This window comes from Fopius arisanus, unplaced genomic scaffold, assembly GCF_000806365.1.
Source record: "Fopius arisanus strain USDA-PBARC FA_bdor unplaced genomic scaffold, ASM80636v1 scaffold00051, whole genome shotgun sequence".
Classification (NCBI taxonomy): Eukaryota; Metazoa; Arthropoda; class Insecta; order Hymenoptera; family Braconidae; genus Fopius; species Fopius arisanus.
In genome coordinates this window covers 668,452-680,551 of record NW_011887790.1, presented here as the reverse complement: position 1 = coordinate 680,551, position 12,100 = coordinate 668,452, and the positions used below count along the sequence as shown (strand labels likewise).

The 12,100-nt window shown below is 37.9% G+C and overlaps 2 protein-coding genes and 1 long non-coding RNA gene across 6 annotated transcripts in view; 2 read left to right on the top strand and 1 right to left on the bottom strand.

Annotated features, from left to right (window-relative positions):
* Nucleotides 1-82: 82 nt before the first annotated feature.
* LOC105267901 (uncharacterized) lies at nt 83-943 on the top strand. The gene is made up of 2 exons (XR_892294.1): nt 83-359; nt 700-943. It is a non-coding gene; the product is annotated as an uncharacterized lncRNA (long non-coding RNA).
* A 3,809-nt stretch (nt 944-4,752) lies between these two features.
* On the top strand, nt 4,753-6,036 carry LOC105267900 (coiled-coil domain-containing protein 86). The gene is made up of 3 exons (XM_011307055.1): nt 4,753-4,995; nt 5,522-5,726; nt 5,851-6,036. Exons 1-3 carry the CDS (start codon nt 4,862-4,864, stop codon nt 5,929-5,931), a joined length of 420 nt encoding a protein of 139 aa, XP_011305357.1. The 5' UTR covers nt 4,753-4,861; the 3' UTR covers nt 5,932-6,036.
* A 104-nt stretch (nt 6,037-6,140) lies between these two features.
* Nucleotides 6,141-12,100, bottom strand: part of LOC105267899 (Fanconi anemia group J protein homolog) — a 72,890-nt gene continuing 66,930 nt past the window's right edge. For 3 of the 4 annotated variants that reach the window (XM_011307052.1, XM_011307050.1, XM_011307053.1), the window contains exons 4-7: nt 10,015-10,074; nt 9,649-9,947; nt 8,725-8,949; nt 6,141-8,145 (exon numbers count right to left, since the gene is read on the bottom strand). In XM_011307052.1, coding sequence (XP_011305354.1) covers nt 6,583-8,145; nt 8,725-8,949; nt 9,649-9,947; nt 10,015-10,074 — 2,147 coding nt within the window. In that variant the 3' untranslated portion in view covers nt 6,141-6,582. The remainder of the gene's footprint in view (nt 8,146-8,724; nt 8,950-9,648; nt 9,948-10,014; nt 10,075-12,100) is intronic. The other variant, XM_011307054.1, reaches the window with a different exon arrangement.

The following is a 12,100-nucleotide window of genomic DNA, read 5'->3' as shown; positions in this document are numbered from 1 at the left end:
AAAAAAAAAAAACCCTATAAGTTGGGGGTGGTTGGTAAGGGGATGTGGTAGGGATGGAGGAGGAGTAAAGGGGAGGTGGGGAAAGGGGATTTATCTCGACCATTTGGATCTTAGGTCGACATTGATTTTGTGTAGCTCCTTGTTCGGGTGGTTTTTTAAGCTGTGATTAAACTTATCGGTTAATGAAAGGATATAGTGATGTATTGAATTGATATTAAGGTTATTGTGAATGGTGGGGATGCGGGTTTTAATGGGGAAGTTTCCGATTAACCTAAGGAATTTGTTTTGGGTAATTTGGAGCTGGGAAATGTGCGAAATGGCCGCGTTATGCCAGATTGGGCAACCATACGTGATTACTGGTCTGATAAGCACTTTAAATAGAATTAATTTAATTTCAATACTAAGGGAGTTTGATTTAAAAAGCCAGAATAGACGTGCTAGGATAGCTTTGGCTTTCGAGTTTAAATGATTTATGTGGTGGCTCCAGAGAAGTTTGGAGTCAATCCACAGGCCTAGATATTTGATGTATTTTTTTGGAGAAATTTCTGTGTTTTTAATTTTAACTGAGATTTTTGACTGTTTGCTACTAGTAAAGAAAATCGCCTCCGTTTTGGCTTCGTTTACGTTGATTTTCCATATGTTAAGTTCTTTAATGATTAAGGACGAGGCGTTTTCTAACCTATGTACTGCTTTTTCCAGGGATTGGCTAGAGCTGAAAATCGCTAAATCGTCTGCAAAACCAGCTAAATTTACATTTGAAGGGCAGCGATTGAAAATTGAAGCTATATAAACATTAAAAAGTGTTGGAGACAGGATTGAGCCTTGAGGGACTCCGGCTAAAATGGCTTGAGGTGACGAGAGGGAGGAGTTCACTCTAACCTGTATAAATCTACTTTGTAAAAATGAAAGGATTAAAGTAGCTAAAGCAGCTTCTATGTTATAAGAGAGGAGTTTGTGAACCAGTCCCTCCGGCCACACTGAATCAAATGCTTTTTCGCTGTCGAGGAGTAGAACAGCGGTTGATTCCTTATTTAAGCTGGCTGTTTTGATGTGGTTAGTTAGCCTAGCCAATTGATGGGTGGTGGAGTGGTGGGCTCTGAAGCCAAATTGGTTTGGGGGGATGATTTGGAGGTTGTGGATAGATTTGGAGAGCCTCCAGAGGATGATTTTCTCAAGGACTTTGCCAAGGTTAGGGAGGAGGCTAACAGGCCTGTAGCTGACGGGTAGGAAGGGAGATTTGCCTGGTTTAAGGATGGGGATTACAACCGCTCGTTTCCAACTGTCAGGAAAATAGTGGAGGAGAAGACATGCATTATAAATTTTTGTTATGAATACTATTGCTTTCTTGGGGAGATTTTTAATAACTATGTTGGGAATTTGATCAATGCCTGGGGCTGACTTACTTTTTAGTTTGCTTACTATTTTAACAACCTCCCTGGGAGATGTGAGAGGTATCAAGGATGTAGAAAGATTAAGAGAAATCTTATTTTTAACTGAAGCCGTAATTTGTTGATTAAAGGACGGATTTCCTCTCTCAGAGGCTAACTGATGAATATTAGCATAGTGAGAGCAAAGGGAGTTGGCCTTTTCAGTGTCTTCCGATATTATTTTGTTTTTGATATTGAAATTTGGAATATTAAATTTGGGGGTGTTATTGAAATTTTTCGCAATTCTCCAGATCGAGTGGTCCCTTGGAGTGATGTTTTTAAGTTTATTGTCCCAACTATCCTGTTTCCATCTATTAATTTTTAGCTGTACATCTTTGGTTAGCTGGTTGAGATATGATTTTAATCGGGGGTTGTTTTTGTTCTTCTGCCAGTAATTTCTCACTTTGTTTTTATGTTGAATTAATTTGATTATATGATCTGGCAGAGGGGTTGCTTTACGATACAACGGAAAAGTAGGGGTATTTAGTTGATAAGCCTCTATCACCACGTCTGAAAAGGACTTTATATTATCGTCAATTTGTTTGCTATTTTTAACTAAGGGGTTCGCTGAAGTTAAGGCATCATTTAGGAAGTTGCGAAATTTTTTCCAATTTGTTTTTTTAAAGTTAAATCTTTTGTCTTGGGAGACCGTTTGGGTAGAGCCATATATGGAGAAGAATAGAGGGAGGTGGTCGGATGGAGACTCATGCAGGACTTGGAAATTATTTATTAAATGAGGTGCGTTAGTGATGGTGAGGTCAATTGTTGATGGATTATTTGAATTGTAAGGGTAATGGGTGGGTTCACTCGGCGCTAAAAGGATAAGGTTTGAGGGAGTAGTAAGGTTTAGGAGGATTTTACCCGAATTGTTTGGTTCCCCAGGAGACCAGGAAGGATCCTTGGCATTGAAGTCCCCTGCCACTATTGTTGAGCGGCCTGGCATTAATAAGGATTTAAGCAAATCAGAATCTAAATTGGTATCTGGCGGGTTGTAAATAGAATACAGGTGCAAAGCCTTGTTATCAACAAAGATTTTCACCCCTATGTATTCTGTTTTGGAATTAATATCATGTGGGAGAGGGATAGTTTTGATGGAGGAGTGAACGGCTATGGCCACCCCACCACCCGCCCTGCCCACCCTGTCCTCTCTATAAAAATTAAAGTTTGGTAAAAATAACTTTTTAACATTAGTTGTTAATTTGGTTTCCGAAATTAAAATGACTTTAACATTATGGTTTGAAATTATAAGAGATAACTCAGGCAACTTCGTTTTCAGCGAGTTAATGTTAATAGCAATAATATTTATTGATTTTAAGGTCATCATGATGCTTCATCAGAGAAAATGTCCGAGTACGAAGCAATGATCGAGAGGCGATCAATGGGGGATTTTGTGGATTTTAGAAGCCTGACCATATCTTTTAGCTGATTTAACATTTGAAAAATATTTAGCCGCATTAACTCTCTGATGACGAACGTCGCGTCATCTGTACATTTCTTGATAGTACTTATGTCGTTATTGATGGAGGATATCATCTCGTGTTGTTCGTGCGTTGTGGAGGCGGCTTCAGGGTTTGGTGGGGGTTGAGATCGCCGTTCCAAAATTCTTTGCGATGAAGGGTCAAGGAAGAAGTCCAGTGGAGAGGAGAACGGAGTCTCATTGGTCCTCGAGGAATCTCTCATCGTGGGGGTTTTAAGTTCCTTTAGGGTGTTTAAGTTCCTCTGGGTGGCCTCGGCGTACGTGATAGGGTTGGTATTGGGTTTCGATGTCGTGCTGGTAGACCGTGGCTGGCTTGTCGGTGGCAGGAGGTTAGGATTTACTCTACCCTTTCTCATTGTGGACGCTTCGATGTATTTGGTGCGAGTTGGACATTGCCTGTAACTGGCCACATGGTTTTGGCCGCAGTTTGTGCAGTTGATGGACTCACTGGTACAGATTTTAGCGTCATGGGATTCACCACATTTGACACATCTTGGGATGCGATTACAATGCGTGCTGGCATGTCCAAATGCTTGACATTTGAAGCATTGAATAGGTTGTCCATCAGTTTTGAATTTTTCAACTGTAAAAGTGTGATGTAATAACGTTCTCACTTTGTTGAAGTTAGCCAATGAGGTTGTGGGGTCAGCTGTCACCGAGAAGATGGGCAGCTTAATGGACGCCGGGGGGTCTTTGACCTTCTTGATGAATTGCCGAACAGCAATGACAGGAATGTCGTTCTGCCTCAATTCCGTCAGAATGTCCTGTTCGCTGAAGCAGGATGGGAGACCTTTTAATATGAATTTCTTGGGTTTGTCCTGTTTAAATCCATACGTGTAAAATTTGATTTCTCTGCTGGCTAATATTTCGATGACTGCTGAGTGGTCAACTCTCGACTTGAGGTGGATGGCCGAGGTTTTTCCTTGAAATTTGATTTTGAAGTCCTTGTTTTTGACGGCTTCTTTAATTGCTTTGATTAGATCCATAGTATCAAGGTTGATGTTTTCAATAATTATTGGGGGAGTGGGATCAGTGACATTATTATCCGTTACAGAGCTGTCATTACCCTTCAGAATCCGTGCTGGCGAGGTGTTTGGCGTCGCCAGTGATTGAACGATTTTGTTTTTCTTAGCCATTTTATTTGGCGGGCTCATTGTTAGCCTTCTCTTATTCGAGTTCAGGAGGGTTTTGTTGAGGGGTGATGACACCCTAAACTTCCCTGGTGACTTATTCTCTTCAAATTTGTTAGAAAGAACGGCGCGGGGTGAAATTTGGATAGTTGAAAAAACGGTTTTAAGCGGTTTGAAAGACGAGGAGGAGCGTGTACGAGTACGTGTGCTGCCTCGACGGTTTCTAGACCAAGACTGAAGACAACACGCTCATTCTAGTAATAAAGTTTCATTAGGCGTATATATTTTGAAAGAGAATCTTTTTAAAAAATTTCAAATTTGTGAATTTCGCTGGATGTCTTCTCGATTTTCAAAAATTCAGTTTTTAAACGATATTGCCATTGATTAGCCATTTACAAAAAAAAATTGGAATTGTTTTGGAAAAAACTAATGAATGATGCTGGTTTTATCAATTTCAATAAAAAATAATACATGAAACAGAAATATGAATATTTATCTACTTCCTGGTCATGGACTGATTAATATTATTCAATTATACAGATATTTTTTTCTCTGTCATCGAATCTTTCTTCTGAAGTCAGCATAACTTTTTTGTTACTTTATTTATTAAATTCTCTCCTTTGTTATATTTAAAATAAACTCTTAAAACTATTTCCACGCGCATTTCTAGAACACCACATACTAGTGCCATCTGTCTTCATAATAATTAATTATTATTACACGTGACTAAAGCCAACACGTTTGTAACCTTAAATTTTCTGTTTACATACATTGAATACTTCATTCGTGCTACGTAATTTTGTTTATCAAAACATTTAAAAAATATAATGGTTGAGACAGAAAAAGAAGAAGTCAGAGAAAGTCCCGAAAGGAATGGGAAAGATAACAGGGAGAAAGTTAATAATAAATTGATAAAAGGGAAGCCGAAGTCTGGAAGAGTATGGAAAGAACCAAGGCAAAGGTACTCTTGAATTTTTCGTAAAAAAATAATGATATCACAGTGAAATTAACTCCTTTATGGAGTTCCTGCCGATATCTCCTCATTTTTTGTTTTTCCCAAATTTCTGGGAAAGTGTGGGTCATATTTATGTGAAAAAATATACCGTTTTTAGATTTTATCATTATTGAGCGACTCACTAATTTTTACAATCGTGTATCTGTATTTCTAATTTTTTGGTAAATTTCTATGAATTTTTGCGAAAGTTTACTGAAAGCGTAGGAAAATTCTTGCATAGTGCTAAAAGTTCGTAAGACGTTGAATTATAATGAAACTTGACAAAAGAGAAGATATCGGCAATAATTCATTAAATTTTCAAAAGTCAATGAACCGAAATCGGTTTATCTCCTTATAAGTATGATAGACCATAAAAAAGATAAATATATTGATGCCTTTTTTATCAATTTTACTTTTTCTTTCAAAACTTCGATATAATAAAGAAAATGGAACACAGTAAAGAGGATCTGCTCCTTTGGATTTAAATTCGCAGATTCTCGTCAATTATCAAAACCCGAGGACTTAGAATTTCATGTGAAAAGAAACAACTGCTTCGTGACAATCTCAAACGGGTGAAGGAGCAATCACGAGCGATAATTGAGCAGAAAAAGGTAGAAAAAGAGGCGAAAAAGCAGAGGAGAATAGAAAACTTGAAACGAGCGGAAGAAAATCGTAAAAAGAGTGAAGTCGTTCAAATCGTAAGTGAAACAGTTTTTAAATTTTATTCTCTTTATATAAAGAAGTCTCATTGATACAAACATTTTTTATAATACCATAATAATAATAACTCATTTTAATAAATCATTCTTTCTCCACTTCTAGATCAAGAATACGGCGAAAATAAAGCGCATGAAAAAGAAACAATTACGAATGATTGAAAAGAGGGATACCGTCAATACATAGTGAATATTAAAAATGAAATTCCCTTTTTTAATCAACATGTAAATCAAACTGACATTCAGATTGTTGTACAAAAAAGAACAAATAAATAAATTGAAATGTATGAAAGGACGTTGAAGTATAGATATTCCTGCCCAAAAGCTTATCATAGTGGAAAAATAGGATATTTTTCATAATTTTCCATTCACTTTACAAGGGATAACACGTGCACTGAAAACTAATTCAAAAAATCTGCAGATTATGAAAAATTTGAATACACCAATCTCACCATCTTTTCCAGATAGCTCTTCTAAATTCCCCATACGCAATTTTCTTTAGTTATTTCTTCAGTGAGTCTAAACCAAATTCGAAAATTATTTTGTAATTTTTTTTTATGGACAGGAACATGAAGAGATTGACCATAAGATTTCTCTACAGAAAAATAATTGTAGGGAGAAAATATTTTCAGAAATTTCCCTTTGAGGCAGGAAATGAATAAGAATAAGAAAGTAATGAATGAAACCACATTTTTGCAAAACGTCAAATCATGAAAAAGATAAAAGTGGTCCGTTTTTTATTCCTGTTTTCACCCGTGCAAGTAATTAAAGTAATGATTGAGTTACGAGAAGCAGTCATGGTGTGAGCTGTGGATCAATGGCGAACAATGCGTTGTATCTATTCTAGGATTTGAAGTAGTCGCGAACCTTCAGTCTTCTTGAGTTCTGCAGCCTTAGTACGTTCTTTAACAAATGTACTCAACTGAAATTTCATAGTATTGGTATCGTGCTCGGGTCCCATTCCCCAGATAGTCTTCATCCACTTAGGAAGATATTTCTGACCGTTAGAGTCCATCAGACGCTCGTCAACGAGCAAGATAGCCCCCCAATCACTGATATGCCTGATGCATCTTCCCAATGCCTGATTGAGAGCTCGGTAAGCCTGTACCTTGTACCACTCCCCACCTGACATCAATTGCTTCGGCTTATTCTGATCATTATACTTAATCTTGAGGTTGACTGCAGGATCAGTATGAACAGCATAGGGAATACCAATCGTGATGACAGCTCTTGCCTCATTGTCACTGAAGTCAATTCCCTCAGCCACTTTGCCTCTGAAAACAGCGAAGAGAAGAGCTCCAGTAACTCCATCCATTCCGGGATTGTCAGTAAGTTGTTTAATTATACCTCTGTAGTCTCTCATCACTTCATCAAGTTCTGCATTCCTCTTGGGCTCAGTGAATACAACCTTGATCTTTCGAATTCGACTCATGGTGCCATTTTCAGTCATTCGTGTGAAGATTGTGTTGAGAAGTGCATAAGAAGGAAGAAAGCAAAGAACTCCGAATGGAACAGACTCACAAGCATCAACAATAACTCTTCCAATTTCGTCCTGCACCTTCCACTGACTAGTATTATCGTAAGTTGCCTTAATAGCAATTCCTTGGGGTCCCTTTGGGATAACTCGGATGTGGACATTTTCCTTGGGAATCACGTGTTTATTTTGGAGAATTTGTTTGAAAGTCGTACCCAACTCACTGGCGAAAGAGATAATTGGAGAAAGAGTGCCTGATGCTAGAATTATGGATCTTGCAGATTCAGCTAAAGGAGAAAACACCACTCCTGGATTCATACACAGGCACTCTAGGGTTCTCACAGTCTCAGGATGAACACCCGATTTGCTTGAGGGGAGCCACTCTGTCGCCTCCTTCACAAATACTCTGAAATCATCTCTTTTTTCACTGCATCGAAACATCTGGAATGGATATTGATATTTTTCTAGGATCCTCATTGTTGCCATGGAGAGAGTCACGCCGATTGGCGCTCCAGCTGCCAGATCATCGCGCACTTTGTTCTGGTGTTCTCCAGCTTCTGTCACTGCAATTAAAAATCTCTTGGTTATTGCAAAACTTATTCCATGTAATTCCAGAATTTGCTGGAATTCTGAACCATTCCAGATGGGACTGTAGACAGCACTGTTTGATTTAGAGTCCCTTTTCTTGAGGTCCGGTCTGGTTTCGATGAGATTTTTTAACTTTGAGCAGAAGTAGTAACAGACTTCGACAAAATCGGGCTCTTTATCATATACGCTGGTGCAGTGTTTGTGGAATTCTGAGCAATCGTCGATCACTGCGTCGAGCTCTTCGATGGTGAAGGAGGTGCTCGCAGAAGCTCTGCAAATGTCTTCGATGTTGTGCGCCTCGTCCAGAATTATTATCGCATCCTGCAAGTTTATCTGCATCTGCAACAGCGAGACAAGTGTTTTTACACTTTGCAAGTGGGATATCATAATATACGTGTGAACAATGTTCATTCAATGTTCATTGAACAAAATCATCAGAATAACTGGCAATTCCCATTGTGCCCTCAATTAATTTTTAACAAAAACCCCCATCACTGTTCTAAATAACATATTTACATAATAATATTGAAAATAGAAAAAAAACCCGAGGTACAGTGCAAATTGATCAAACATTTTCCTCAAAGTAATTTTAAAGTTGTTGCGGCATTACAACTCGTAATCGCTACACTTCGAATGTCATTTAAAAATTTCCAAACTTCTGTTAAACTTTATATCACAAGGTGCGTTAATCAATTCCTCCGTTACCTTATCAAATGGATTTCATTTGAAATTTATCTCGAGGAATATAGTCAGTTTTACAACAAGTAGTTACTATATTTTCATAACTCAGCTGTATTCACCATAACTCTCATGCACACACTACACTACAACTTTCTCTCACACTACTGCATGACGAATTCTTCGTAAAATAGTTAATAATTTCAAAGTAATCTGAAGATTGATAATGGAAAAACTTACTACTTTACGGATAGAAGGATCGATGAGATAGTTATATGGGCAGAGAATGAGGTCTGCCTCCACCATGAGATTTCTTGCAGCAAAGTATGGACAGCATCCTCGTTCATTACCCAAGTTTACCATGTCTTCGATGTCAAAGGGCATTGGGAAGCCCATGTGGTTGAGAGCATCATAATGTGATATTTCCTGTTTGTTGTTTTCGTTGTAATAAGGACAACGTGCTTTCTACAAAATACAACGAAGAATGACAATTGATGAATATCAAATACACAATGGAACAGAGAAAGATAAAACCTGAATCGATACATAATTATTTTAATTAGGGTTTTTCATAATCAAATTTTTTCCTAGATCTCATCCCTCTCACTCCACACCCACGCCTCATGCTCATTAAATCATCATAAACATCAAGGAAATGCACATGTAAAAATCTCCGAGCTGAAGTTGTAACACGAATTTTACACGGCTTCTGTATATATTGGTACATGATTACCTCGACATGTGTTAACATGCTTCATTGAAATTCCAATTGAAATTATACAAAAATGCACTCAGAAGGTAGGCAATGAATATTCAGCGTTAATTCGCGCCTCATAAATAGCGTATGTACAATCGTTTGTAATTTTTTAAAATCTCTATTGATTATCCTACCGCAACCCCTGTACCGGATCGCCATGTACCGAGGAAAAACCTCACCTGAGGGGAAAACCTGTGGTCAGGTACAGTCTTTGTTTTTTAACATATGTACAATTTATATTTTCAAGAATTCCTCTTTTATTTTAGTACCAGTAAAGTTTTCAGCGATGTACAGAAATTTTTTAGCTGAGAACATTAATGCTGTTAGTATTGTAATCCGTATCGCACATTTATGTGTTATTGCCTGCACTGAGTGACGATATGATAGTGAATTAGTGAATTACATACCTTTAAAGGATCCATAAACTCATTACACAGCTCCGTTTTGTTTCTATTTCCTTGCTGGATGCAGGTGAAATCGCGACTACTTAAAATAGTCATTTTTGTCTCTCTATAAATTGTCCTCCTTAACTCCTTGGTTACCTGTGAGATCTGGCGATGTGTTCTGGACCCATAATAGATTTTTGGAGGTCTTTTAGGTAGTTTGACTGGCGGAGGAGGTGGTGACGTCGAATCTGCACCATCTTTTTTGTTTACATCGTTTTTTTCGCCGGGAATCTTTCCCGCTTCACCCGCTGAGTTTTCTCCTAATGATAGAATCAAAATTTTCGGACTGTGCGTTTTCTTTTTCATGACCATATCCATAAGACATACCTGTCAACATAGACGACTCCATGGACCTCATATACGCTGCCATTTGGACTTTATAATCCTCTGGAGCAGATAACAGATTTATTTTGTAAATATATATTTTTTAATTCAAGATAAGAATATCAGAATAGTGATTATGAATATCAGAGTAGTGATTAAATTTTCAGAAAACTCCCTTCCTCCTTTTTATATTAGGATTATTCTTTTACAACTTAAAAGAAATTATAAATATTTTATTCGAACAGACTAAAATTCAAACCAAAGATTACATTCGAAATATAAAACGTGCGGGTACTAAAAAAATTGTTGAATCTTACGCATAATCATTTATAGAAATGAAAGGAATCAGTCCGCAATAAATAGTCTCCACATTGAAATTGTTTATAATTAATTTATGAAGGAAGTTTCAATACATGGAAGTCTGTACATCCCTTTGTTCGTTTAACTACCCAAGACCACTCAAAGTACGGATCACAGGGTTTGTAAAAACTCGAAACCAAAATACAAATAAAAAATCGAAGGGGTTCCATGTGAGAGATGGTGGATGAAGCGTCAAAACATACTTGAGGAAGATTGAATTGAATGGACATTTATACACAAAATCCATTGAGCGACATCAATGGCACTAGACCAAGAGGACTAATCCAGGGGAGTGGTAGGCCATTTCTATATGTTCTTCTTCCTCTCATTGGGATAACACGATGAGCATGCACCACTACGATGTTCTCTCCATTTCTTTTCATTCTTCACTTGTGGAATGAGAAAAAAAAATGGAAGAACGGAGCCGTGGCCTCAGCGCATTTGTTTGGAGCTCAAAGAAAGTCACAGAGAGCCATGAAATATCTTCAATGATGCGTCTACTGCAGCGATTAAATTCTTCAATCCTTGTTGAATCGTTTTCTCATAATCGGCTTCTGGATGGCATGACAAGGGTGGACATTTTTTCGGTGATCTTTAGATGTTGGTCGATTAATTTTCAAGTGCCTAGGCTATACACATTTTATTGAGTTAGAACGAGTAATTTCAGCGTTAATTCATCGTCTGACATTAAAAATACAAATGGAATTAGTTGAATGTCAGAAAAGAAATAGTCATGAATTCTTTCGATCGATACAGTGGTGAAGACATCATTTACATATCGAATACTCGTTTTGGGATGTACAATAAACCTAAACATGATTAAACTTCGTATTTTTACGTTTCAGACTATTCTACATCGTTTCCAAGCAAAATTAAGAAATCGAAAAAATAGAACGATCACAGAACTTCCATTCGGAAGCAGAAACGGATAAAGATACAGGCGTTGAGTTGAGAATTGCACATGGCCTGTATTATCGATATTGGAAATACATAGGGTGTTTCAATTGGAGTTTATTGGTGAGGAGGAAATGTGGAGAGGTGAATAGTCAAGCGGTATTTATAACCAGAAATCTAGTGAAGGACTATTTGGACAGCTCGACGATAAAGTCTAGTGACATGAGGGCGAGTGCGACAGAGTGGCTAAGATAGAGAGCGAGGGGTTTGGGGTGGGGTGGCTTTTTATTTCTCTGACAACCCCAGGTTGGAAACGGAACCAATCGGAGTACGGACTTTGAGGGTGTTGGTTGCTGGGCAACCAAACGCACCCAACACCCGAGGGGAGAAAACCCTCTATGGGGATTCTCATTCGATGTAGATACAGTCAGCTACGAAAGTCATCGCACCTCTAGCGTCACCAAGATTCAACTGGTTGACTTCCCTGATGCAGGTGTCCTCTACCACATGGAAAAAATATATATCCAGAAAAACATGTCAATTATATTCGGATATACGTCGTCTGTAGGTGATATATAAAAAAAATGCACTGTCCGAAATTTTTATTTGATATATCTGAGCAGATATATCTCTCACCACTGACGAAAGCTAAAGTTATGGTTAAACGAAATCCTGTTGATAGTGTGGTACGGAGGGAAATTGCAAACATCGAAAAGGCCATGCCACTGAAATTTCCGTAATCATATCAAAATGTAGTAATTCGTCACAATGCGTGGGGGATATTTATTCGTGGAAAGATAGCATATTTCGATACACGTCCGGTAGATTCTCTAGA